The 27411-nt window shown below is 42.3% G+C and overlaps 1 protein-coding gene across 2 annotated transcripts in view; it reads left to right on the top strand.

The window, feature by feature from the left end:
• Positions 1–27411, top strand: part of bach2b (BTB and CNC homology 1, basic leucine zipper transcription factor 2b) — a 317454-nt gene that overhangs the window by 42208 nt on the left and 247835 nt on the right. The window contains exon 1 of one of the 2 annotated variants that reach the window (XM_041187259.1): positions 8791–8905. The exons of the other annotated variant lie outside the window; for it this stretch is intronic. Coding sequence (XP_041043193.1) covers positions 8904–8905 — 2 coding nt within the window. The 5' untranslated portion in view covers positions 8791–8903. Of the gene's footprint in view, positions 1–8790; positions 8906–27411 lie in introns of those variants that run through there. 2 annotated transcript variants of the gene reach the window in all.

Here is a 27411-nt window from a genome sequence, read left to right as displayed (position 1 = left end):
ATCATTATGGGTGGATGGGGTGAGGGGAATGGGGAATCCCTCTATAGGATCGCCTGTGGCTGCATCCTCACCCAGACAGGTAGGGAGGACCAGTAGGCCTTATAGGAGTGGTGACACTCCAGCCTGCCATGGGGTGCCTGCCTCCAGGCACTTGAACTGACCCCCTGTTGAGATAAGAAATTCATTTCTGGTTAACAAGGTTCCTAATGAACATAATTATTTGCCCGCCTCATGGTTGATGACAGCACACTATCTGGCCTTGTAATTATTGGGCCCTGCCTGCTTTCGTTCTTGATCTCGGTGGACCCCAAACATTTAGCCCTTCTTCTTTGACTCTATTCTTTGACTTCTATTCTGACTCTGGGTTTTTCTTCACAAATCCTGGACTTCGTTTTGGCCTTTGCGCAGACCTTGGATTATATCCTTACCTTCACACTGAACCATGTTTATTTTTTGCCCTTTGTGTTGACTAAAAGTTGATATTTTGCCAAAGGTTTCAAGCATCCTGTTCTCTTGATCTTTATTGTCAGATGAAAGTTCCTGTCGGGCTAAAAATTTCCCACATTTGTTGCGTCTCTCTATATGCAGAGTGGCTGCCTGTATGAAGATGAGCTGCAATACTCCTCCTCCTCCTCACCTTTAACCTGATCCCTCCTCCTTTGTTGATTCTGTTCTTTCTGTTTCTGTTTCTACTTGCACCTCGACTGACCACCTCCATCTCACCTTGCTCCCAGGTTGAATTCTTTTCTCTGCCACCCCAGATTCTCATCCCTCTTGGAGAGGTTCATTGTTTCCTGCCTTAACTTAGGCTGTCCAACATTGCATTTGTTAATTCTTTCTCAGCAGTCATCATAATTATATTATTTTCTTAATCTAGTGTCTCCTCCACTCACTTTGAACCCTTGGAGTTGAATCATGTACTCATTCTTCCTTTTCCCTACTCTTGCCCTTCCTGAGCAAATTGTCCTCTGTTTCATCCCAAATCAGCTTCCTAACAGACTCTCCCGTCAAGCCTACTCTCTTGCATCCAGAACTCTCTTCATCCACAACCTCATACTGTTGGGTCTTAAGTTTTGTTTGTAGTTGATATCTCCTTCCTGTTTGCTAGTTCTGACCTATCTGGCTTAATTTCCCACCTTGTCCTGCAGTCTAACCACAGTGGTGATGGTGCAACAGACATCGCCATGCCTCCTCACCTGACTTCTTCCCCACATTCTGGCATTTCACTCTCTTTCACCCCTGCCACTTCTGCTTCAATATTCCCTTGTCCGCGGCTAGACCTCCCCCAACAAAACTTCCTATCTTTGTGTGTTCTCTGTCACTGCACTGAGACACAGCTGACCATAGCAATTTCAACATCTGCCTGAACCTACTATTTCCCCAACAAAGCTGACTTCCTGTTGTTGCTTCTTTCAGCACCATCCTTCCTATTGACTCCATCGCTCATACACAAGATCGCCCTTTTTACTTTGTTAGCACATGTAATTTTTTGAGACTGCTGAAATCTCAAATACCAACTGGACCCACTATAGTTTCTCTTCTTTCCTTGACTGAAAGCCCTATCTATCTCCGCCATCACATTCCAGCCCAGAAAAAAAACTAACACTGGATGTTTTCACACATCTCTCCCATGCTCCAATCTTGTCTGAATCAGGCCCTCAACTTTACAGTTACATTATTTCATCTATTGATTTTCTCTGCTATCATTTCATCTCCTTCAATGTTGTTGTCCTTATTAGATCCTGGACAATCCTCACCACTCCACTTGGGTACAACAGCCATCACCCTGGCCTCAAATCCATTGCCTGTAAGCTGGATCACGGCTTGCAAGTGTGATCTTTATAAAGTATGGCTCAATCACCTCAAGGGCTACTATCACTCCTATTCTTTGATCACTTCTATTATTGCTCTAAAATAATCTTGGAGCACAGGAACAACTCTAAAAGAGGCTTGTCCAACCCTTTTGCTTGGGGGCTGTGTTTCCATTTTTCTTACTCAAAGAGCCAATGAGCAAATATTGGAAAAATAAGATTTGGCACAAATTAAACTGAATTTCAAAAAAAAGTTGTGGTATTAGGGAAAGAAACAATTTGCTGAGCAAAAACAAAGCTGCGGGGCTGCAAAGAGGGGCATCGGGGGCTGGTTGGACAAGCTTGCTGTAAAACTTCTCTTCTCCCTGACCATCTTCGTGGACATAATTCATCCTCACCTCTGACACTGAGTATTAAGAGTTCATGGCAAAGTTGAGGCTCTGTTACTTCTGCTCTTTCAGCTCCTTGCAAATACAGAATGGGGCCACCAATAGAGGGAATTGAAGAAGAGGACAATAATTTAATAATCAGCATTTTGGAGGTCAGGAACAGGAAGAAAAATAATGTCTGCTATCTCTCAGAACCCTCATTCTGATTGCCCTTTTTCATGTTCAGCTTTTTATCTTGAATTTCCTAATGCAATGTGTTCCAAATAGGCTGCATCCAAAACAGGTTCTCCAACTACTAAATGCCTTCTGGACCCAAGCTTTTGACTGCTGCCCTGTCACTTTCTTTAATTTTGTGCCCAACGTAAACCAGCATTGGGAACCTTTGAGTTTCTTTATTGGTCCCTCACTTGCACTGTTCGAAGCCCAAAGATTACTCACTAACATAGGGTTTTTCTTTTTTTATTTGAAAGACCTATTACTCAGTAACTATCTTCACCTCCTTTCCTGGTCCCACACCAGCCTGTGGTCATGCATATCATTAGCTGAGAGGGAAAGTGGATGATCTGCTTCTACGGCTGACACATTGCTGGTTTTCCTGTGACTGAGGTGAGCTGAACTTTATTATACAGAGGCACGGGAAATTTCCCTTTGTAAAAGAAGAAGGCTCAGCACCGCCCCCTCACGTGCTCAATTCTGATTATGACCAATCCTTGTGGATATGGGTCTGAGGAAACCTAAGTTTTACTTTTATTGTGGATACACCCAGTATCTGTTTTTCAAGAAGCTACATTGTAAGAGTTAGCAGAAGCTTTGAAAATAAGGATATTATCACCTTTGTTCTAGTATCATATAAATTTGACTGCAAGAGTATTCTTCCAAGGTTTGGTAACTCCGGAGTTTGGAGAGGAATCTTAAGGGGTAGAAGTTTGTCTTGGGCATTTGTGCAACACCAGTGTTATCAGATCAGCTGCCTGTCATAAGCAGCACCTGATAGTCAATTCCATTGCAGTCTTTGAAAGTAAATATCAGACACTGCTTATACCAGGCAGTCAGTTTTGCTGACACAGCCTGTTTTGCACCACAGACCCAACTAATTTTTATCCACAGAAGTATAATACTTTGTGCTGCTCAAATTTTTTTCTGATTTCCCATGCCCCATCCCAAATTGCAGCTCCTCTCAATTGTTCTGCTTATTGTGATGCTAAAGCCTGAAACATGTTACGTTTTTATTTTCATACATTTCCCATGTCTTATCCCTGACAGCCAGTGAAATTTATTTCCAAAATCAAACTGACAAATGGTTATGCCTCACCTCAAACAAAATAGCCCCATGCGCCCAAGTTCTCAGCTTCATTGCCAATTAAAGATTGCAGACTTTAAAGGTCATAGGATCACAGTGATTTGCAGGAAATCTGTGCAAATGTTAATGTTTCACAAATGTATGATATCCACTGTGCCAGAAAGGCTGCTGAGGAAGTTCATTTTGGGTTAACAGATGTTACAAATAGCTCCATAGGTAAAACTTTAATTTTTGAAAGGCTAGGGAGGTTCAGGAGAATGAGTTATTATGCTATTTAAAAAAAAACTTTTAATCTGTGTGTAAACAGAATTGAAGCTACCTTGAACAGTATTGGAACAAAATTCAATTATGTTACTTGTGTATTATTGTAAGAGGGAGAGGATAATCCATGACAAACATTAAATATGAGGTTCATAGGGGACAAATTACCCATGTGTTATAGAGATGTTGTCGAGGTACCACTCATAGTTGCATTCCACATGTTGCTATCTATCACATCTATACAAAATGTTGTAATACAAAACTTTTTCTTTAAACATTTAATTTTAATCTGGGCTGCTGTAAAATGTTCGAAGTATTTTAAAACTTCAGTGCCTTTATGTAAAAGTGTCTTGCCTTTTTCAAGAATATATTAAGTGACATTTTGAAAACTCATTGGAAATACAAATCATGAACTTAATGTAGTTGTAGCCCCAGCAATTATGAAGGAGGACTTCTGCATTAGCTAATAGTAATAAAATCTTTATACATATATTCCCTATAGAGGTAATTTTCCAACTCACTGCTCACTTGTGGGAGTGTAAAATCAGAACATTACGCCTTACTTATACATTTTGCTATAGATAGGAGAAGATTTACATTATCAACATTTATTACTCAATCTTTTGAGAGCTTCTATCATACTTGATGCAGCACAATTACACACTAGATTTTCCATTTAGGCACAATCTTAATTGAATGCAAGATTCAACATGAATCACACCCACCCAATGTCCCACCATAATTTCTAGGTCAACCTCATTTAAATACTGTGGGCATGCTTAGGCACAAGAAGCAATTCTGTTTTGGAGCTTGCTAGTTTGGAGGTGGAAATGGCACACTGCAGGAGTTGATGAAGGTTTGCAACAGCTTTAAAGGGCTCAAAGGTAATTATCCAACACAATTATGTTGCACACTAAAGTTCTTTAACAAAAATTGCTGGAGAGTTGCAGCAATGGAAATGCTACTGGGGGAGGCTGGCAGATGAAACAGATCTTATTTGAAAAAGAGAAATAAAAGCTCCCCAGGAATAATGAAATGAAACAAAGACCTGCATTTATATAGTGCCTTTAGCACCCTTAAGACACCTGTAGGTGCATTACAGCCAATGAAGTATTTCTGCACTGTAGTCACGGTTGTAAGAAGAGCGGCAGTCAAATTGCGCACAGCAGAGTCCCACAAATAGCAATATGCTGATAACCAAATAATCAGTTTTTAATGATGTTGACTGAGGGATATACATTGGCCAAAACATGCAGGAGAACTCCGTTGCTCTTTTTTGAAATGTTGCTGTGGGGTCTTAGTTTAATGTCTCATCCAAAAGACGGCATCCCCAACAAAGCAGCACCCTCTCAGTACTGCACTGCAGTGTCAGCCTAGATCAGTGGTTCTCAAGCTTGTTAGTTGAAGGAACTCATTTCAATGGAATAGTAATTTCTGACTCACCCATCCAAATTATATTCGTGTATAATGCTCATGTAGTATGAAAGTGCTGCATGTAAAGACTGTTTTAGTAATGCTTTTAAGGAAACAGGAATTTACTTACAGAAATGGGTGAGCGTGCTTCTCACTACTGAGTCTGTCTGCCTCATGTCCTGTTTGACAATGAGACTTGTAAATCATTCTATATAAACGTCAAAGTTTTTTGTTTTTCAGAGAAAAGTGAATGGTAGTTCCCCCAAAACACCAATAAAAATCCCTTGTAATTAAATATAGAATTTGATTTACTTAGTCTGGTAAAGCAGTGACCCTGCAGAGCTTTGGGAAACTGGCTGAAGGATAGTCTGAAACTGGCTTAACAGCTTTGTGCATCTCCTTGAGTGCACCAATGCAAGCGGCTGCATTAGAATCCTGGCTAAATTTGCCACATCAGTCTGCATGGCACTTCTAACCAAAATGCTCAATGTCATAAAAGTGGCAGGTGGTTCTGAATGTCTACGTAGTGGTGAGATCAGATCCAAGCCCCCAACACTGCGCCCTGAGTGGTAGCCTACTCATAAAGCTGACACTGCTCAGTACGCACTTTCCGATTATTTTGTGGACCCCTGGAAAGTCTGTAAGATCTTCGGTATTCTGTAGGGCCCAGTTTAAGGACCACTAACCTAGCTTATGTGCTCAAGTTTCTGGAGTGGGATTTAAACCCACAACCTTCTGAGTCAGTGCTATCAATTAAGCCACAGCAAGAAAGCTGCTCAGGGCAGTGGAAAGAGATGGTCAGGATAGGTTAGGGCCAACACATCACACATGGTGACTCAGTGCCACTCAAAGTTCCCTTACTATGATCTTCCCCTTAGAAGAGGAGTAGGCCATCCAGCTTCTCCAGCCAGTTCCACAATTAATTTGAATCATGGCTGGCCTGTACCACAACTCAATTTTACCCAGTATTGTTCCAAATCCATTTTTCATTATTTCCTCTGGATTTGCACCAGTTGCTCTTCTTATTCATATAAAACAGATGTCCAAGGTTGCTAGATACTGTTGAAATGGCAGAAGTGAGTGTAAAGAGCCTGTCTCCACCAGAGGCACCAACCACACTGCTGCTTGGTTAATGATCATGACCATTCACACTATTTTCACTACTGGGTCATTTCAGGCTGCCATGGGGACATTATTTGCATTAGCAATCATTTGTGCATAAAGCAGTGGATGATTGTTTGTCACAGCAATTCACTTTCCTTTCCTGTGGGGCCATCAGCAACAAAATGGAGCAGGATTTTTTTGGATGGCAGGATTTACCATCCCACCACCTGGAGAGGTTGTGAGGAATCCTCTGCCCCCCTCCTCCCCTCTGCAATTATGGCAGCTCTGCAGCCATTTAAAGCTCTGATGTGGAAAGAGAGCCTTTCAGGGAGGTAAGGCCCCCTTTCCAGCTGAGGCCTGAGTACGGTGACCCCCAGCCCCAGCCCCAAATCCCTCCTGCCAGCCTCAGTATTGAGGTTGGGGGGGGAACTGGCCCTGAGTGGCCAATAATTGTCCACTTGAGGGCCTCAATTGGTGTGAGGGTGGGTAGGCCATGCTAGGTCTTGCTCACATGTAAAATTACGGACATGTGGGGGCAAGTGGAGGGCAGTGGGAAGGCCTTCTGGGGAATTTCTGGCCTGGAATCCTGCCAGTGGGGGACTGTAAAATTCTGCTCATAGATTCTGCCACAACCATGACCAATGACATCTACATGATTTTACAGGAAACGGCTGGACCCCAGTGTAATGAGATCCCTTCATGCATCCCAATAATAATTAGAACACCTCTGGCATGTTAAAGCTGCACTTTGGGTGTCTGGGTATATCATAGGAATATATCTGGGGCAACCTACAATCTAGCCAAGTTCGGGTCTCCAGGCTCATTATTGTGTGCTGTATCCTGTATAACTTTTTCTTATAAATAGACTGCTGCAGGACCTGAATCAGAGTGATTACAGCACAGAGGAAGCCATTTGGTCAGTTGAGTCAGTGCTGGCTCTCTGCAAGACTGATTTAGCTAGTCCCATCCCTGGCCCTTTCACTGTAGGTTTGCAAATTATTTCCCTTCAGGTTCTTAACCCAAATCACTTTTGAAAGCCATGATTGAACCTGCCTTTATCACACTCCCAGGTAGTTTTATTTTCAGATCTTAACACTCATTGTGCAAGTAAGCTTTTCCTCATGTTGCTTTTGGATCTTTTGCCAATCACTTTAAGGGAAGAATTTTCCCCCCGTTGGGGGAGAAGTGCAGGAACCGGCACAGGCAGGTGCACCTCCGATTGGCGCCCCCGATAGGGGCGATGGGGGGACGCGCTGCCATTTTACGTGGGTGGGCCAATTAAGCCAGCGTGACGTCCGCCAGGAAGCGCTGTGCACTCCCTGTGCCGGTTGGGGGTGGGGGGTGTGGGGGGGGTGTGGGGGGGGGGGGTAGCAATTCCCTCAGCCGAATGTGCGCTCTTTCACAGATGCGCATGGAAGAGCACACCGATCTCCCTGAGGCTAAATGCTGCCTCCGGGAGATCGGCACCAAATTTAAAAATGGTAACGGTGCACAAACAAAATTTCCCTGACCTGTCCCCTCATGTGACACTGTCATATGAGTTGGGACATATCCATCACTTTAACTCTTTAATATTTATTAAGTTTTTTAAAACCCTCATGAAACCTCATCCCGCCCGTGGATGAGACTTCATGTTTTTTCTGAAGCCCGCCAGGGCTCCCGGCTTGCCCACCAACCCTAAGGTTGGATGGGCAGGTCCATTAATTATGCCAATTACTTTTTAAATGGCCTCAACAGGCCGTTGACAGGTCAGCGGGCGCGCAGCTGATTCAGCTGCCCCCCCCACCAACCTGAAAATTGAAATGATGTGAGGTGACATTAGGAGTTTTGCCTGACGTCATTCCACGTCGTTTTATGTGTCGGCGAGCAGGCCCCAACCCCTGCTCACCGACCTAAAAATCATGGCCTAAATCTATGTTCTCTGGTTTCTGACCCTTCTGCCAATGGGAACAATTCCTTTCTACACTCTCTGGACCCTTCATGCTTTTGAATACCTCCATCAAATGTCCCCTCAACCTTCTCTTTTCTAAGGAGAGGAAGAATGCTCTCAAGGCAGTTATAAAGAGAAGCAAGAGTCAGTGTCCTGACAAGGATGAGGAGTCCAACCCATTGCTAGCTGCAAGAGATATTTGTATTGTTTTCATCCAGGAGATCTTCTCCTGACTACCAAATCTAGATCAAGAGCCATGTGCATTATTTCCCCCTAATCCCATTGCTTTCCTTCACAAATGTATCAAACTTCCTCTATTTGAAACTCACCAACTCTACATTCATGTCAGCAGATGAAAACACCAACAAGAATAATGTTTGCATGCATAACAACTTCAATACCACATCAATTTTAATGATAATCCATTGCTTGTGCTTGTGTGCACCTCATGGATGGTTCTTACCACTGTAATTGCCCTGGGTGTGACTGTGATGCATGCGCAGTTAAACCTATCCTTGTGCTTCTTTCAGGTGATATCTGAGTGGCAGGAATGTATTAGGTGCTGCATTCCAATAGAAGCCTCTTGAGAATGAGGTGACCATCATTACAAAGTGGCAAAGTCTCAAGATGCTCTTGGTTCAGGTCACTGTTCTTTACTGCTGCAAAGACAACATGGTCCTTGCCCATTCTAACTCATGTAAGTTTGACATCCTTTGACCCAGAAGCAATACAGTAAGGAAATTTGTAATTTCTTTAAAATGTCTGCGGAATCTATAATTGTTTTTAAGAATGTTTGAATAGGACTCTTAAGCATTTACATTAGTTGCAAAGGATCAGTTGTAATTTTCTAGGGTAATAAGAAATACTGGTCTATCTGACCTTGTGACCCTTGACCAGGAAGTAGTCTGGATGGCAGTTAAGAATGAAGCTGTGTGGCTGGCAGACACAAAGGAGAGTTACAAGTAGAGGAGTTGGAGTTTGAAGGTGATCAGCTTACAGATGCTTAAGCAAAGAGAAAGCAGACAGACACAGAATGAGGAACGCAGGAAGTTCTTGTGAGGAGAAGAAGCAAATCACTCAGCAAGAGGTCAGTTTTTCTTTTGGGCAAAATAGGAGACAGGAGACATGGCAGTATTTTGTGAGCTGGCTGAAAAGGCCTAAAAGCTGCAAAGCTCTGTGAAGAACTCAGAGACGCAAAAGAGCTGGGTGTTTTTCAAGGAGTGGCCAAACCATGAACTGGGGTGCTTAGTGCTTTGTCGGATGAAAAGGAGTTATGGAAAGCTGCACCATCAGGACTGTCATGAACCGAGGTGAGAAGGTTTGTGGAAGTATGCCTTTATGATGATCGTACCCGTGAAACTCGAAGGTAAAAACTATTTCCGGATAGGGCTCCTGACCTACCCTGTATGCAGAAAGAGCAGTATACTGTGGAACAGTGTAGTTACATAGTGCCGCATTTGTGCAAGGATTGATGGGAATGCTTGTTGTTGTGTAAGATGTATCTTTGTTGTATTAATTATTTAAAGTGAAATTTACCATTTTTTATTTGAAGAACCATTTGTCTGTTAATTAAAGCTTAATTTGCATTGATTCTAATTTGTGTTGAAGTAAAAGTTGCAAAAAGTGAAATCTTGTTGATAATTACTTCTTTGGGGGTCATTTGGTAAATTTTGTGGTTTGGGGTTCCCCCACAAGGATTGCAACACAGGGATCGGAAAGGATTTGGTGGTTCGATTTTATGCTTCTGAAAGACACCATCATCAGTGCCTATTTCTGCAGTGTCACCAGTGCAGTGCATTGGTTCAGTAAAGTATCTGTTTTTGTTTCACTATCAGTACCCCTTGCTCTTGTACTTATGTCAAATCATTTATATTAGCAGAAAACTGAAGTTTTATAAGCATTAGTGACGTATAAATATTGTCTTTCAAAAATGAAAATGATCAGAAAATGAAACACCTAACCAGAATATTTATTTCAAGTTGTATGTTATAACCAGATTTCACTGGTTTATAATGCTTTTGACATCTGTTAAACAATATTTGTCATGTTATTGAAAATACTTCAATTTAATACATTTACCTGCTAAAATTGACATCCGTGTATTTTGAGCAGAATTACATAAAATTTTGCTGTTGGTGATAATTGAACAGTTTTGTTTCTCTTTGCACAGTGAGATTTAGTAATCTGTCACTCCAGTACTGCATCTCAAGAAAGTCTGGCTGGTTTTCACAATTCCGTGCATCAAATTGTCTAAAAATTGTATTTGTGGATTTGAAGGAAATGTTTCTGAGTGTATTGCAGCATTTTTCAAAGCATACAATTAAGAAAAAGTGTAGGTTGTTCTGCCAGCAGTATTTTTGGCTGAGAAATGTGTATTTTCCATGAGGAAAGTGAGTGCATTTCCGTCTCATGGGTAACACAGGAAATAATCGCCTACAGTTATTTCATGCGTCAGCTGTGATCCACATTTTTTTGAAGTTATTCTGTGAGGTGCGGAGGTTTCATTATGGTTTCTGAAATGCGTGCCTGAGGTAAAAGGTACTGTAGGTGAAAATTGGTCTTTTGTTGTCTGAGCACAGTTCATTGCCTTTTGGAAAGAATATAAACTAAACATGTTATAAAAGACCTAAATATTTTACTGTAGTTAACAACATTTAAGGGTTGTGTTTTCTCATTTCTTTTTCAGATTAAACAATTTTACAATACACTTGACATTGTAGTTATGGGCTAGAAACAAACAGATGGGTGTAAGCAGGCAGGTGTCTCCTGAATATGCGGCATATATGTCTAGAACACATCCTACGCACTGTGCCCTCCCCCAACACCACCGCCAAGTTAATTTCTTTACAGTTGAGATAAATCAAATCTCGGAAATCTTCAGGCACTGACCACAAGCAGTTTCTGGTAACCAAACATTGTCAGCACTTGGACTTTCTGTCTAAATCAGTATGGCAATTTTGCCCTTCAAATTCATCTTGATGCTTTCAGTTTGTTGATTCTTCTGCATAACTTTCTTTTGCAAATTCCTCATTCCGTTCTTCCATTCTTTCAGTTTGTCCTTCAGCCCCTTTATTCCTTTCACTTTCCTTCCTGTTAAGAACAAATGTTCTGGTACTTCTCTTTTTTGATGGTCTGATGTTTTAAGATTATTGGTTTTCTTTTACTTGTTATATTCTGCTATTTTCTTTTCTTTTAGTTTGTTAATTTCTGCTTCCTTTTCAATCTACCTTACTGTACTTTGCATTTGTTTGTTGCTTCCTTTTCCTATACTGATAGTGCAGTTTATTAGTGTAGAGCTGTGCAACAACTACTGTGATTTACAAAAATAACTTCTGGCATATTAAAGGATAAATTTACAATTTTTGCCAAAAGATTAGGAGCTTTTGTTTATGAGGAGGATTTGTTAGGATATGGAATGTTCTACCAGCATCAGGGTCAGAGTTAAAATCTGTAATAGCTTTAAAAATGAAATATAAATAATTTTAATACTTTTCTCTTTAAAGTATTAGGGAAGGACAAGGAAATGAAACTAAAGCTTTCAGAGGCTCAGTTTATGGGCAATAGACTGATTTACCTCCCTCTGTGCTATAAAAGTTTTAGATTATAAGCGTTATTTTTTAATAATTTGCTGGAGTAAACGGGCCTTGATTGAATAAGTAAAAGGATGGGATGCTCTGCTCAATGTAAGATCAAGGCAAATTAAACATCTTAGAGTATCTGAAAATTGTCACCTTACACTCTGAAAGGACCAACTTTCAGCTGTTCAAGCCTGACATCTGGTGTTCTGGGCCACAGTGCTTCATATTTACATTGGGTTACTGTTAATCCGCCAGCAAACATTTACAAAATAGAAAGTAGTACGGTTCTCTCTTTTTATGATTCTATGTTCAGATGATTTGTTATTTATTCACAGAATCCCACATCTGCATATTTTTTTTAGTGCTGTTTTTATGAAAATATTCTTACGATTCTCACGGTGTACTGGGGTTAAATAATATGTCCGGGGGTAAAGTGCAAGTTTGAAAAAGCACTCATTTGTCCCAATTAAAGTATAATGACCACAGATGAAAGTGGAACAATGCTGAATTCACCAACATGGAGAGCGATTTCATAAAGGAATTATTGTCTTTCCTTAAATCCTGATGAGACCCAGTTTAACTCTCTATTTTTTCTATGTGGGTAAACTCTTCATCTGGGCAATGTGGGTCCAACTCGTTCATACTACAAAAGAGTAGCAGCCAGTTTTTGCACTGAAACTTTGTTCCTGACCAGCATGGTCCCTTGTTTTACAGAACTATAAAGGACTATATGAATGTACCAGAGCAGTAACAAACTTCACAGCATAGTCCTGGACTGTGTCCCACTGGGACTGATTACTTACAGTAAAGCTTAGCTGCAAACAAAATGTAGACTAAATGGCTTTTTATATAATAAAATATATTTCTATATGGAACAGGCTATGGTAAGTTTTTCAGACTCAATTGAAAGCATGTGTTCTCATAAAGTATAGCAATCTAATCATTTGGAGCTTGTTAAGGATAAGGCTAGACAGGTTTAATATTATGTTTCCCGCTTGCCTTTTCATTGTTGTAAGTGGCATGCATTAAGAAGCATCAGGAGCCTCTTCCCATTGCAGAAATCTATTCCCTTGCCTTTGTGCTTAAAAAAAAGGACACAATAAGAGTGAGTGATAATCTGTAGTTTATTGTATAGGTTGACATTCTTTTAATCATGACCACTCTACTTTGGACTAATATTTGAAGTTAATTTTTAACTTGTGACTCCCTCTTAGTGCTTGACCATGGTGTCTCAGTACAATAAGGCACTTAATGCTCTAGTCCTGTTGATTGTAGACATTCTATTCAACAAGGTAAAGGAAAGGATACATCCATTCTGAACCCACCTGCAATTGTCCTACAGTGCAGTCCCAATGAATTGGTGATTGAAAATATCGGCTATTGATTTCTGTATTGCATCAATATTGATCATTATTAATTGTAAAGCTTCAAACCATGTGACTCCACTCTGCTACAAAGGAACATTGAATACTTAGACCAGTTTTAGTGCTGCATTTCAGTTTTAAACAAAGCTTTTGTTTTATGATACACTGGACATGGCTGTTCACCTCCAATCGTTTCCTTGCCTTTCCTGTTGCCGGTTTTAAAAAGTTTTTATTGGAAAATTATACATGTGTAATTTATGACTTTCATGGGTAGGATTAGTGTACTGTAATGCCCTAATTAGAGGCTTTACTACCTAATGGCTCATAACTTCCGTGGAGTGGCTACCAAAGTCGGGTTGCCACTCCGCTCATACTTATGTACCTGGAAATGAAGCCACTCCTTTCTCGCCCGACCTTCTGACTCAGGCTGGGCGAGAACATTATGGTTCTGAGTTCCCGAGGCCTTTTGTCAAGGGCAACTGATTCGGAGGTAAGGAAGCCCCTTTTTTTTACAGCACTAGCTGCCGTAAAGCAGGTAAGGTTAAAGTCCAGCTACTTGAGCAGCCAGGGAGAAGGTATGTGGGTAGGGTAGGAGGGGTCAGGTGGTCAGTGGGGAAGGTCAGTTGATCAATGGGGGTTGAGGTTTGGGTGGTCAGTGGGGGGGAATAATTTGGTCGGGGGTGGTTGCGGAGGTTGGGTGGTCAGTGTGGGGTCAAGAGGAGCAGTCATTGCGGGGTGGTCAGTTTGGGGCTGGTCAGCGTGAGGTGTCAGTTGGTCAGGGTGCTGCTCAGTGGTGGGGAGAGGAGGGAAGAGGACGAGTACTGGTGGGTTTTTGGAGGGTCCCATGGAGAATCTGAGGGGCTAGTCAGGAAGGTTTAGTAGGAGGGAGGTGTCCTGTGGGGGGCCAAGGGCATGGGGGGAGTCCCGATGGGGGGGGGTTGGGGTGGTCAGTACTATAGCTACTCAGAAGTTACAAGTGGTTTTAATTCTTCTAACTTTTTCTGGGTAGCTATTGCTTCAAGGCAGTTGGAACCATCTGAAGTTTGGAGTTTAAATTGCATTATTGGATGGTTCCCATTGCAGGGCAATTGCCCAGTGGAAGTTTGAACTTCCCGGGCAATTGCCATGCAATCCTTACCTGGGGACTTTTTTGAATTTTTAAGATCCAGTGGTTCTGTTTAAAGAACAATAGGGAATTTACCAGGAGTTCTGGCCAAGAAGCCCTCTTCAACCAATACTACCTAAACTAGAGAAATGGGCGGAAATTTTCCCGTTGGAGACAGGAACTGGGAGTCAGGACTAATCCTGACGTCGTAATCCCTGCGCTAGGTGCAGAGACAGAGATGGGCTGATGCTGAAGCGACCGGGTTAAAAGGCTCACTTGCATTCCTAGAAGCATCAGCCCAGTTCTTCATTGCCGTTAGCAGTTCCTCCAAATAAACCTGCAGGTCAGTGTAAAGCTCCTCCTCATCCTCAATCCCCCTTCACCCTATCCTCCCTTACCTCTCTAACGCACTCGCTCTGCATGCACTACATAACCAGAACTCACAAGCATTATAATAGCATTTGGTGATCGTTGAAAGCTCATAACTCTGTCAAAATAAATAAGCATAACTTGAATAGGCATTTATAAAAATATTAACCACTTCCATAAAGGTGTATTGGGCTCAGGGCCTGCACTCTTTCCAAGCCATTCATGGAGGTGGGATTGCGGCGCTGGGATTAGTCCTGACTCCTAGTTCCCATCTCCCAACGGGAAAATTTCGGCCCTTCTTTTTAGTTTAGATAGTATTGGTTGAACAGGGTTTCTTGGCCAGAACTCCTGATAAATTCTCTATTGTTCGTCAAGCAGTACCACTGGATCTTAAAAATCCACTTATATGAACTGCGGAATTGACTGGTTGAAATTCAGGGATTTAATTGGTTTCTCTCTGGCGAAAACAGCTGGCAGCGGAAATGGAGGCAGACTTCTGGATCCGCCACTTGGTGGACATTTGTTTCCCGAATTTTGCCCTGTTTGGTCCCAATCAGGACCCACCAAATCCAGCCCATGGTCTTTCATCTCATTGAACAAAATGGCTGCCACAGTTGTCTCATAACATTTCAAAATTAATTTATTGTTCACAGCACTTTGAAATGTTTTGACAAACCTAATAAGGTGCTATATAACTGTAAGTGTTATTTTACATCTAATATTAATCAGTTCCCAGGCTAGGAGCCAGTCACAAATCAATAAGAACAGGAATTTTCTCTGTAGTGTTATTTCTGAAGCTTCAGTTGGAACAATGACCAATCATTCGTGACATGACAGTTTCTCATCCACCAAAATGCCCCAAGAATGAATTTTACGAATACTGAACAATATATTGAAAATGAAATCATTCACGAAATAAACATGAGCTTGCATTTTAGCTTTGTAATCCTACCATCCAGTTGTTGTTATGTTGTCTCTCTTCAAAACAGAACGAACATTACATCTGCACTAACAATACTGCACTGACACATCTCTGTTCACCATGGCCCAGCACAACTCAGGTCTGACTTAAAGAATACATGTGCAATATATGCTGATGACTTCTGTCCTTCGCACCCTCCAATGTTGGCGTTACATGCTTCATGCTCTTCTGCCTAGTTCCTTCCACAGCTCTTTGTTTAGTGCCAATTCTGGCCATTCCTCTCTCCCTGCTTGGTCGTCTTTGTGGCTTTGCCCTCAGCCAGAAAAAGAGAAAGAAGGGGTGTAATCGAAGCACAGGGAAAGAGTAACAGACAGACATGAGAATAAGAGGAGAGTGACAGAGACATAGGTCACTATGTATAGGGACGCTGTTTGTGAATATTGGATCGTGAGACAGAGAAAGAAGCAGAGAAGAAGGATAGAGTTACTGGGACCACAGAGCAGCTGTTGTAGAGCATGATAGAATATTGCTTAGCAGAGATGTCCTAACACGAACACATGAGCTGGAGTAGTGAAGTTTTCCTTCAGTTCCCAAACGTTCGCAGTCAATGAAGCATTGGGTGCTGCACATACAATGTAGAACCCTTCCCTGTGCATTTGGCATAACTCTAGTTCTTGAAAAACAATTTCAAGGCCTTGATGGGAAGCAAAGTGGTAAAATCAGCCCAGTACAGGTAACAGGTATGGTTCAAATTATCCATGAGCAATGCTGTGAGGGATTATCTAACTTTTAAAAAAATCATGTATATCTAACCTGCTGAGAAGCCAAATTAAATGTGTGATTTTATCGCAGAAATAATGAAATTGCAATATGTTTTTTCTCTTGAACTTTTCTTAAATATTGGGGGATAAATTTCTGGGGCTGTTCTCCCTTTTTTCTGCTGTAACTTTGGCTGAACATGCATGGAAACTCTGGAAAAGTTGTAGAAATGGCATTCCTGCGCCATTTTCTGGGGCTACCCTGGCACTTCTGAAATTATGGCAGACGAGTGGGAGAAACTTTGCAGAAATTCACCTCCATAGTGTTTACAAGGCTGGAGAAATTAGCCTGTTAAGTTGACAGTAAAATAATGTGGTAATAGTATTCAGTCACACCATGTTGGTTTTCTTTCAATCACAAATGAATCAGTCAGTTAGGTGCATTTTCTTGACATTAAATCTTTCTCACAGACAAGAATCCTGAAGCTTACAGCTAATTTACCGAGAACTGTAATGCTTGCGTTGAATCCATTATAAGAAGCTGTTCTGTACTTGGATAAAGCTCAAAAATTGTTAGATTCGATAGAGTTGTGGTCATGTTATTGGACTAGTAGCCCAGGAGCCTGGGCTAATAATCTAGAGGTATAATAATTCTGGTTTGAGAATTTTAGTTCAGTTCACAAGATCTGGAAATAAAAAGCTGGTATCAATAAAAGTGACCATGATGCTGTAGGATTATTGTAAAAACCCAATTTTTAAAAAATTTCTTCATGAGATGTGTGCATTGCAGCCTACATCAGCATTTATTGCCCATCCCTAATTGCCCTTGAGAAGGTGGTGCTGAGCCACCTACTTGAATTGCTGAAGTCCATGTGGCGTAGGTACATCCACAGTGCTGTTGGGAAGGGAGTTCCAGGAGTTTGACCCAGCGACAGTGAAGGAATGGCAATAGGGTTCCAAGTCAGGATGCGTGGCTTGGAGGGGAACTTACAGGAGTGTTCCCATGCATCTGCTGCCCTTGTCCTTCTCAATGGCAGGGATCGCGGGTTTGGAAGGTGCTTTTGAAGGTGCATCTTGTAGATGGTACACACTGCTACCACTGCATTGGTGATGGAGGGAGTGAATGTTGAAGGTGATGGATGGGGTGCCAGTCAAGCAGACTGCTTTGTCCTGGATGGCGTTGGGCTTCTTGAGTGTTGTTGGAGCTGCACTCATCCAGGCAAATGGAGGGTATTCCATCACACTCCTGACTTGTACCTTGTAGATTGCGGACAGGCCTTGCGGAGTCAGGAGGTGAATTATTCGCTGCAGAATTCCCAGCCTCTGACCTGCTCTTGTAGCCACAGTATTTATATGGCTAGTCCAGTTTAGTTTCTGATCAATGGTAACCCCCGAGGATGTTGATAGTGGGGGATTCAGTGATGTTAGTGCCATTGAATGACATGGGGAGATGGTTGGATTCTCTCTTGTTGGAGATGGCCATTGCCTGGCACTTATGTAACCTGAACGTAACTTGCCACATATCAGCCCAAGCCAGAATGTTGTCCAGGTCTTGGTGCTTATGGGCACGGACTACTCCAAGACCAAAGGAGTTGCGAATGATGCTGAACATTGTGCAATCATCAGTGAACAAACCACTTCTGCCCTTATGATGGAAAGAAGGTCATTAATGAAGCAGCTGAATATGGTTGGGCCTAGGACACTACCCTGAGGAACTCCTGATGTGATGTCCTGGGACTGAGATGATTGACCTCAACAACCACAACCATCTTCCTTTGTGCTGAGTATGACTCCAATTGGTTCATTAACATACTTTAGGGAAGGAAACCTGCTGTTCTTAGCCAATCAGGCCTGTATGTGACTCCAGTCTCAAACCAATCTCCTTGATTCTTAATTGCCCTCCGAATTGGTCCATTAAGCTACTCAGGGCATCTAAGCATTGGCAATAAAAGCCCATTTACTGGTAGTGAGACCCACATCTAGATGAATAATAGACAGAAACTTAGAAGTAAATTACAATATCTTAGATGTTTTCTGCAAGTCAAACATGAAATCAGTTGGAATAATTGATTGGATAAAAAAGGAGTAAATCGTATTTTCCATGCCCTGTGCTTACACTTTGCGTCACTTAATGGAAAAATTGATTCACTCGTTCACTGGCTTGACAAATTAAGCATAGAGCAAAAAAAATGCAGTATTGTTATGAGTTTCGGTTAAACAAACCTGTGCATAAGGGGAACCGTCCAAATAAAATAATTTTAAGTAGAAAGATGGTTAATTTGAAGAGCTTGTCCAGCAAGGATTGAATTTAAAGCTGCCTGACAGAAAAATCCTCTGGTATTGGACTATTGTTTTTCAGCCTTACTGGTTTACTCTGTTCGCTGTTTAAAAAAAATATGTTCTGGTGAGGCTCAGAACCAAATGTTGGTACATTCAGTCTTCAGATTTTAATTTTGTCATCCTGAGAGCCCACCTGCCTTTGCTTTTGGCCATCGTTGTCAGCTGTTCCTCAGTTTGAGGATGACATCTACTCAGGATCATGAGTTTCTGCCAAGAAAACGAGAACGCAAGAACAAAAGAAATAGGAGCAGGAGTAGACCATGTGGCCTGTTGAGTCTACTCTGCCATTCAAAATGATTATGGCTGATCTTGGATTTCAATTCCACACTGCTGCCTGCTTCCCATATCCCTTCATTCCCTGAGAAATCAAATATCTTCCTATCTCAGCCTTAAATGTATTCAACGACGGTGCATCCACAAACCTCTAGGGTAGATAGTTCTAAAGATTCGCAACCCCTTGAGTGAAGTAATTTCTTCTCACCTCAGTCCTAAATGATCAGCCCCTTATTCTGAGATTGTGTCTCTGTGCTTTAGACTCCCCAACCAGTGGAAACAATCTTTCAGCATCCATCCTTTCACAATCTTATCTTTTGATGAAATTGCTTATCAATTTTCTAAACTCTAGAGAACATAGGCCCAATTTACTCAGTCGCTCACCATAGGACAACTGCCTCATCCCAGGGACCAATTTAGTGAACCTTCACTCTGTTACCTCCAATGCAAGTATATCCTTTCTTAAGTGTGGAGACGAAAACTGCAGACAGTATTCCAGATGCGGTCTCACCAAAACTCTGTACAACTGTAGCAGGAATTGTTTATTCCTGTGCTCCAATTCCCTTCCTACTTGCTTGCTATTCTTGCATGCTAACTTTCTGCATTCTTTGTACAAGCACACCCAAGTCTCTTTGAACATCAACATTTTCAAGTTTCTTACCTTTTAAGAAACATTCAGTGTTTCTAAGCTTATGACCAAAGTGAATAACTACATTTCCCTACATTGTACTACATCTGCCATCTTGTTGCCCACTCACTTTACCTGTCTATTTCTCTTTACAGCCTTTGTGTTCTCCACAGCTTGCCTTTCCTCTGAGCTTTGCATCATCCACAAACTTAGGTACATTACTCTGTTTCTTCATTCAAGTTATTAATATAGATTATAAGTAGCTGAGGCCCCAGCACTGATCCTTGTGACACATCACTATTCACTGCCTGCCAACTCGAAAATGCACTGTTTACGTCAACTCTCTTCCTCCTGTCTGTTGACCAATCCTCGATCCATGCTATTATACTAACTCCAACTCCATGAGCCCTTATCTTGCCTATTAATCTTTTGTGTGGTACCTTATTGAATACCTTTTGGAAATCCAGGTATACTGCATCTACTGGTTCCCCTATATCTACCCTACTAGTTCCATCCTCAAAAAACTCTAATAAATTTGTCAAACAGGATTTCCCTTTAGTAAAACCATGCTGACTTGTTCTAATCATACGATGCTTTTTTAAGTGCATTGTTAAGACTTCCTTAATAATAGATTCCAGCATTTTCCCAACAACTGATATTAGGCTAACTGGCCTGTAGGTCAGTGTTTTCTCTCTCCCTCCTTTCTTGAAAAGTGGTGTAACATTTTCTGACTTCCAATCTGATGAGATCGTTCCCAAATCCAAGGAATTTTGTAAAATCATAACTAGTGCATCCATTATCCATTGGATAGGCTGGCATTGTTTTTCTTAGAACTGAGGAGGCTGAGGGGTGACCTGATTGAGATTATAAGGGACCTAGATAGAGCAGACAGGGATGCACTGTTTCTCTTAGTGGTGAGGTCAATTACCAGGGGGCACAGATTTAAGGTGATTGGTAGAAGGATTAGAGGGAACATGATGAAAAACTTCTTCACCCAGAGGGTGATGAATGTTTAGAATTTGCTGCCTGGTTTGGTGATGGAGTCAGAAATTCTCAACTCATTTAAAAGGTACCTGGATCTGCTGTAACCTGTAAGGCTACGGACCGGGTGCTCAAAGGTGGGGTTAGAATGGGCAGCTAGTTTTTTATTCTTTCTTTTTCGGCTGGTGCAAATACGATGGGCCGAATGTCACCTTTCTGTGCCATATCTTTTCTATGGTTCTATCTCTGCAGCCATCTCTTTCAGGACCTAAGGGTATAGGCCATCAGGCCCTGGGGATTTGTTGAATTTTAATCCCTTAAGTTTCTCTAATACTTTTCTCTTAATTTCCTTAATTTTCACATTTTCACACACTCTATAGCCCTTAGGTTACTGTCAATTTCTGATACAAAACTTGTGTTTTCTACTGTGAAGACAGAAAACATTTGTTCAGTGCCTCTACCATTTCTTCATTCCCCATAATAATTGTTCCTGCTTCTACTTCTAAGGGACCAATGTTTACTTCAGCCACTGTTTTCCTTTTTTTTATATTTATAGAAGTTCTTACAATCTGCTTTTATATTTCTGGCTAGTTTAATTTTACTCTGTTTTTCCTTTTTATCAATTATTGGTTTCTAAAACATTCCTGATACTCAGGCTTGCTACTATGTTTTCAAAGATTGTAAGCCTCTTCTTTCAGTCTAATACTATCCTTAATTTCCTGAGTAAGCCATGGATGGGTCTTTCTGGTTGAGTTTCATTTTTCAATGGAATGTATTTTTGTTGAACATTTTGAATTGTTTCTTTAAATGTCTTCCACTGTTCATTTATCACCATTCCTTTTAATCTATTTGCTCAATTAACCTTAGCCGGTTCACCACACATATCTATATAATTGGCTTTGTTTAAGTTTAAGATTCTTGTTAGTGATTGGGGAATGTCATTTTTACACTTAACTTGGAATTCAATGGTATTATGATCACTATTTCCCAGTGGATCTTTTACTATGACATTACTAATTAATCTTGCTTCATTATACAATACTCGATCTAAGATAGCTTTATCCCTCATCAATTCCATAAAATATTGCTCCAAGAAACTGCCATGAAAACATTCTACAATCTCACCTGATAGACCAACTCTTGTCAATTTTATTGTTCGTGAGTATATGAAGATTAAAGTCCCCATAATTATTACATTGCTTTTATTACAAACTCCAATAATTTCTTGTTTAATGCGCCATCCAATGGTATAACTTCTGTTAGAGGGCCTATAAACTACTTCCACCAGTGTTTTCTGACTCTTGCTATTCCTAATTTCCACCCATACTGATGCTACTTCATGATCTTCTGAGGCCAGATCCTTTCTCACTACTGTCCTTACGTTATCCATTACTAACAGGCTACCCCTTCTCCTTTGCCATTCTGTCTGTCTTTTCTAAATATTGTGTAACTTGGAATATTTATTTCCTAAGTTTGATCACCTTGTAACCATGTTTTTGGAATGGTGATTACATATAAATCATTTACCTCTATTTGTATCGCTAGTTCATCCATCTTATTGCAGATGTTTTGAGTATTCAATTAAAGGACCTTTTAATTTCATTTTTTTTAGCTCCTATTCCATGGAAGGTTTGTTAACTCTGTCTAATTCTGCTTGTCTTTACCCACATCATTATACTGTTCCATTGCCTCTTTGGATTTCTAAATCTCCCTTCACCTGAACCCTTTGTTAGTTTACAGCCCTGTCTGCAGCCCTGCTAATATGATTGGCCAGAACATTGGTCCCAGCCTGGATTTAGCTAAACTCATCCCAGTGGGATAGCTGTTTTCCCTGAGTACTGCTGCCAGTGCCCCATTAATCAAAGCCCCTCTTTCCACACCACTCTTTGAGCCATGCGTTTAATTCTCTAATCTACTTGACCATATACCAATTAGCGTGTGACTCAGATAACAATTCAGAGATGATTACCTTTGATGTTCTGTATTTTAATTTGGTCCCTAACTCCTCAAGTTCTCTTGGGTAGAACCAGGGATGATGTTCTGCTATGTTGTTGGTTGCCACATGGAACATGACAGCTGGATTCTCCCCCTCCCATTCCAAGCTCTTCACCAGCTGCAAGGAGATGCCCTTAACCCTGGCACCAGGCAGGCAGACAGCACAACCTTTGGAGCTCCCAATCACAGCTGCAGAGAACAATATCTGTTTCACTGACTATACCATCTCCTATCACTACCACATTCCTATTTGCTCCACCCCACTTGAATGTCATCCTTCGCCTTGGTGCCATGGTTAGTCTGCTCATCCACCTTGCAGTCTTTCTCCTCATCCGCTCTGGTACCTGTTGGACAAAGTTGGGGACTGAGGCTTCTGGGTCCTGAGGCCATGGGTCTTCCTATGACTGAACAGCTGATTCTCCACCTTCAAATCTTTGAGCACGTTGAGCAGGACATCCCACGAGGTAGTAGGATCCGGAGTGCAGGGTTTGCTTCCTTTTCTTTGCTTCTCTGCCTCATCATTAAGCTATTTGAACTCAAAGCATGATGCAGCTTGATGGACAAAATTGTCGTTATCCTGAACAATTGGTAGCAAGCTGCTCCCAGTCTTTAATGTCAATCCTGACTTGGAAATATATTGCTGTTCCTTCACTGTAGCTGGGTTAAAATCCTGGAACTCCCTTCCGAGCAGCACTGTGGGTGTGCCTACACCACATGGACTGCAGCGGTTCAAGAAGACAGCTCGCCACCACCTTCTCAAAGGCAACTAAGGATGGTCAATAAATGCAGGCCCAGCCAACGAAGCCCACATCCCCTGAACGAATAAAAATTAATAAATAAAAATGCACCCACAAAAATGCACCCACATCTCGTGAAAGAATAAAAAAAGACTTGGGAAGGGAAAGACACAGAAATAAAGGATGTGGGGTGAATATCATTCATGGTTCCTCAATATCGAAGCAGCTCATGCCCATAGCCAGAAAGACCTGGATAACATTCAGATGCAGGCTAATAAGTAACAAGTAATATTCATGCCTCAAGTGCCAGGCAATTACCATCTCCAACAAGAGAGAATCTAACCATCAGCATCCTGGGGGTTACCATTGATCAGAAATTGAACTGGACAAGCCATATATATATATATTATATATATTTTAACCCAGAGGCAGGGAATTCTGTGGCAAGTACCTCACCTCCAGACTCCCCAAAGCCTGTCAACCATCATGCTCACATGAGCGATGGAATACTCTCCACTTGCCTGGATGAGTGCAACTCCAACAACACTCAAGAAACTTGACACCAAAACAAAGCAGCCCGCTTGATTGGCACCCCATCCATCAGCTTTAATATTCACCACTGGCATACAGTAGCAGCAGTGTGTGCCAAATTTAAGATGCACTGCAGCAGCAACTCGCCAAGGCTCCTTCGATAGCATCTTCCAAACCCATGACCTCTACTACATAGAAGGACAAGGGCAGCAACCACATGAGAATACCACCTGTAAGTTCCCCTTGAAGCCACACGCCATCCTGACATGGAATTATATCACCATTCCTTCACTGTCACTGGATCAAAATTCTGGAGCTTCCTCCCTAAGAACACTGAGGGTGTACCCACACCACATGGACTGCAGAGGTTAAAGAAGGCACCTCACCACCATCTTCTCAAGGTTAATCAGGGATGAGCAACAAATGCAGGCCTTGTCAATGATGCTCACATTCCATAAATGAATAAACAAAATTGTAGTAATGCATGATCACGTTCTGGTAATTTGCCATTCATAACTAGTGTTGTATGCTTAGTATGTTTAATATCCAGCATTATGTGTTCAGTTGCTGCTTTTGTGGTTAGTTTCCATATTGCCAGTTTCTAGCATTGTGTGGATTGCATTTGGTACCATGGACTGTATTTGACACTGTGTGGTCTGTATTTGGCACTTTGTGGTCTGTATTTGGCACTGTGGTCAGTTTCCGGTGTTATTAAATCTTTTACAGTTAAACTAAATTAATGCTTCCACCAATAATAGAAAGCTTGCCAGAACCATAAGAGAAGTGGTGCTTTAAAGACCGCTACACATAAGTTAGCACTTACCTTACCCATGAAGTCATTGAATTGTCTTGAACACAATGTATTGCCATATGTTAATGGGCTGTAACTTCTGAGCTCCAGGGTGTTGTATTGGGGGTGGGTGGGTGTTGAGTGAGTACCTCAAAGATATGCTCTGGCTTTCTCCTCCGGAAGTTCACAGGTAAGATTTGCATGGCAATTGCCCAGAAGTGCCAACTTCCGCTGGGCAATTGCCCTCTCCTGGGAACCATCTGAAAATGCAATTTAAATCGCAAACTTTGAATGATTCTGACTGGGTTACATCAACAATAGTTATCCAGAAAAAGTTAGAAGCATTCAAACCTCTTCTGACTATTGCACAGACCCACACTGACCTCAAGGGGACTCCCCCATCCCCTAATACACCCCCCCATGTGACTCCCCGAACCCCCGAGAGGACTGCCCCCACCACCACCCTCCCCGCCCAAACCTCAAACCACGGGATTCCCCTCGCCTCCACAGGGACCCTTTTCCACACCAACCCCCCCACCCCCCGCACCCGAAGCCAAACCTGATTCTCACCCCCACCCCTCTAAGGCCTGAATTGGCTTGTCACCACCAACCACCAGACCTGACTCTCACCTCCTCCCACCACCTCCCACTGCTGAGGCCCTACCCACCCCTGGCCCCCGCCATTCGATGCACAACCAAACCACGTGTCCTCCCCAATCCCCGGCCCCAAAAGCACCGTAACAAAGGGGAATGGCCTCCTTGCCTCTGACAGAGCTGGCCTCGGTGCTAGGCCCCGGGGACAGGCTGCACTGCCTGTGTCTTGCCCGGCCTGAATTGAAAGGTCACGTGAGATAGGGTTGAAAAAAGTTTTAGGTAATTAACTAGGAGAGGAGTGGCAATCTAATTCTGACTGCCGTTCTGAGGAAGTTCAGGCCCAGTATTTGATGTATTGTCATGTGTTGGAATTAATTATTGACAACAGTTACAAAATCACACGTGTATTAATTCTTCAAGAATGTTTCTTTCCACCATAAGAGTTCTTCCATTGTTGAATGGAATTGTTGCTGTCATGTGAAATTATCCCAGACCACTAATACAAAAGCAAAATGCTGCAGATGCTGGAAAACTGAAGCAAAAGCAGAAAATGCTGGAAATAGCAGGTCAGATAGTATTTGGTCAGTGAACTGAAATGTTACTTCTGTTTCTCTCCCCAAGGTTTTATTTTAATTCATCCTTGGGATGTGGGCTTCAATGGCTGGGCCAGCATTTATTGCCCATCCTTAGTTGCCCTTGAGAAGGTGGTGAGCTGCCTTCTTGAACCACTGCAGTCCATGTCATGTAGGTACACCCACAGTGCTGTTAGGGAAGGAGTTCCAGGACTTTGACCCACTGATAGCGATTTACTTCCAAGGCAGGATGGTGAGTGACTTGGAGGAGAACTTCCAGATGGTGGTGTTCCCATCTATCTGCTGCCCTTGTCCTTCTAGATAGTAGTGGTTGTGCGTTTGGAAGGTGTTGAAGGGGCCTTGGTGAATTCCTGCAATGCATCTTGTAGATGGTACACATTGGTGCTACTGTGTGTCGGTGGTGGAGGGTGTGAATGTTTGAGGATGTGGTGCCAATCAAGCGGGCTGCTTTGTCCTGGATCGTGTCAACCTTCTTGAGTGTTGTGGGAGCTGCACTCATCCAGGCAAGTGGGGAGTATTCCATCACACTCCTGACTTGTGGATGGTGGACAGGCTTTGGCGAGTCAGGAGGCGAGTTAGTCATCACACCATTCCTCGCCTCTGACCTGCTCTTGTGGCCACAATATTTATATGGCTAGTCCAGTTCAATTTCTGGTCAATGATAACCCCCAGGATGTTGATAGTGGGGGATTCAGTGATGGTAATGCCGTTGAACAGCAAGGCGCAATGGTTGGATTCTCTCTTGTCTGAAATGGTCATTGTTTGGCACTTGTGTCGTGCGAATGTTACTTGCCACTTATCAGCCCAAGCCTGATGTTGTCCAGGTCTTGCTGCATTTAGACATGGACTGCTTCAGTATCTGAGGAGTTGCTAATGTTGCTGAACATTGTGCATTCATCAGCCAAAAGCCTCACTTCTGACCTTTATGATGGAAGGACGGTCATTGATGAAGTAGCTGAAGATGATTGTGTCGAGGACACTTCCCTGAGGAACTCCTGCAGTGATGTCCTGGAGCTGAGATGACTGACTTCCAACAACCACAACCACCTTCCTTTGTGCTAGATATGACTCCAACCAGTGGAGAGTTTCCCCCTGATTCCCGTTGACTCCAGTTTTGCTAGGGCTCCTTGATTCTACATTCGGTCAAATGTGGCCTTGATTTCAATGGCAGTCACTCTCACCTCACCTCAGGAGTTCAGCTCTTTTGTCCATGTTTGAACCAAGGCTGTAATGAGGTCAGGAGCTAAGTGGCCCTGGCGGAACCCAAACTGTGTGTCAGTGAGCAGGTTATTGCTAAGCAGGTGCTGCTTGATAGCACTGTTGATGACCCCTTCCATTACTTTACTGATGATGGAGAGTAGACTGATGGGGTGGTAATTGGCTGGGTTGGATTTGCCCTGCTTTTTGTGTACAGGACATACCTGCGCAATTTTCTGCATAGCCGGGTAGATGCCAGTGTTGTAACTGTACTGGAACAGCTTGGCTAGGGGCGCGACAAGTTCTGGAGCACAAGTCTTCAATACTGTTGCTGGAATATTGTCAGGGCCCGTAGCCTTTGCAGTATCCATTGCCTTCAGCCATTTCTTGATACCAGGTGGAGTGAATCAAATTGGCTGGAGACTGGCACCTGTGATGCTCGGGACCT

Source organism: Carcharodon carcharias, chromosome 5 (genome assembly GCF_017639515.1).
Source record: "Carcharodon carcharias isolate sCarCar2 chromosome 5, sCarCar2.pri, whole genome shotgun sequence".
NCBI lineage: Eukaryota > Metazoa > Chordata > Chondrichthyes > Lamniformes > Lamnidae > Carcharodon > Carcharodon carcharias.
Note: the sequence above shows the minus strand (reverse complement) of the source record. Positions and strands in the feature narration are given on the sequence as shown.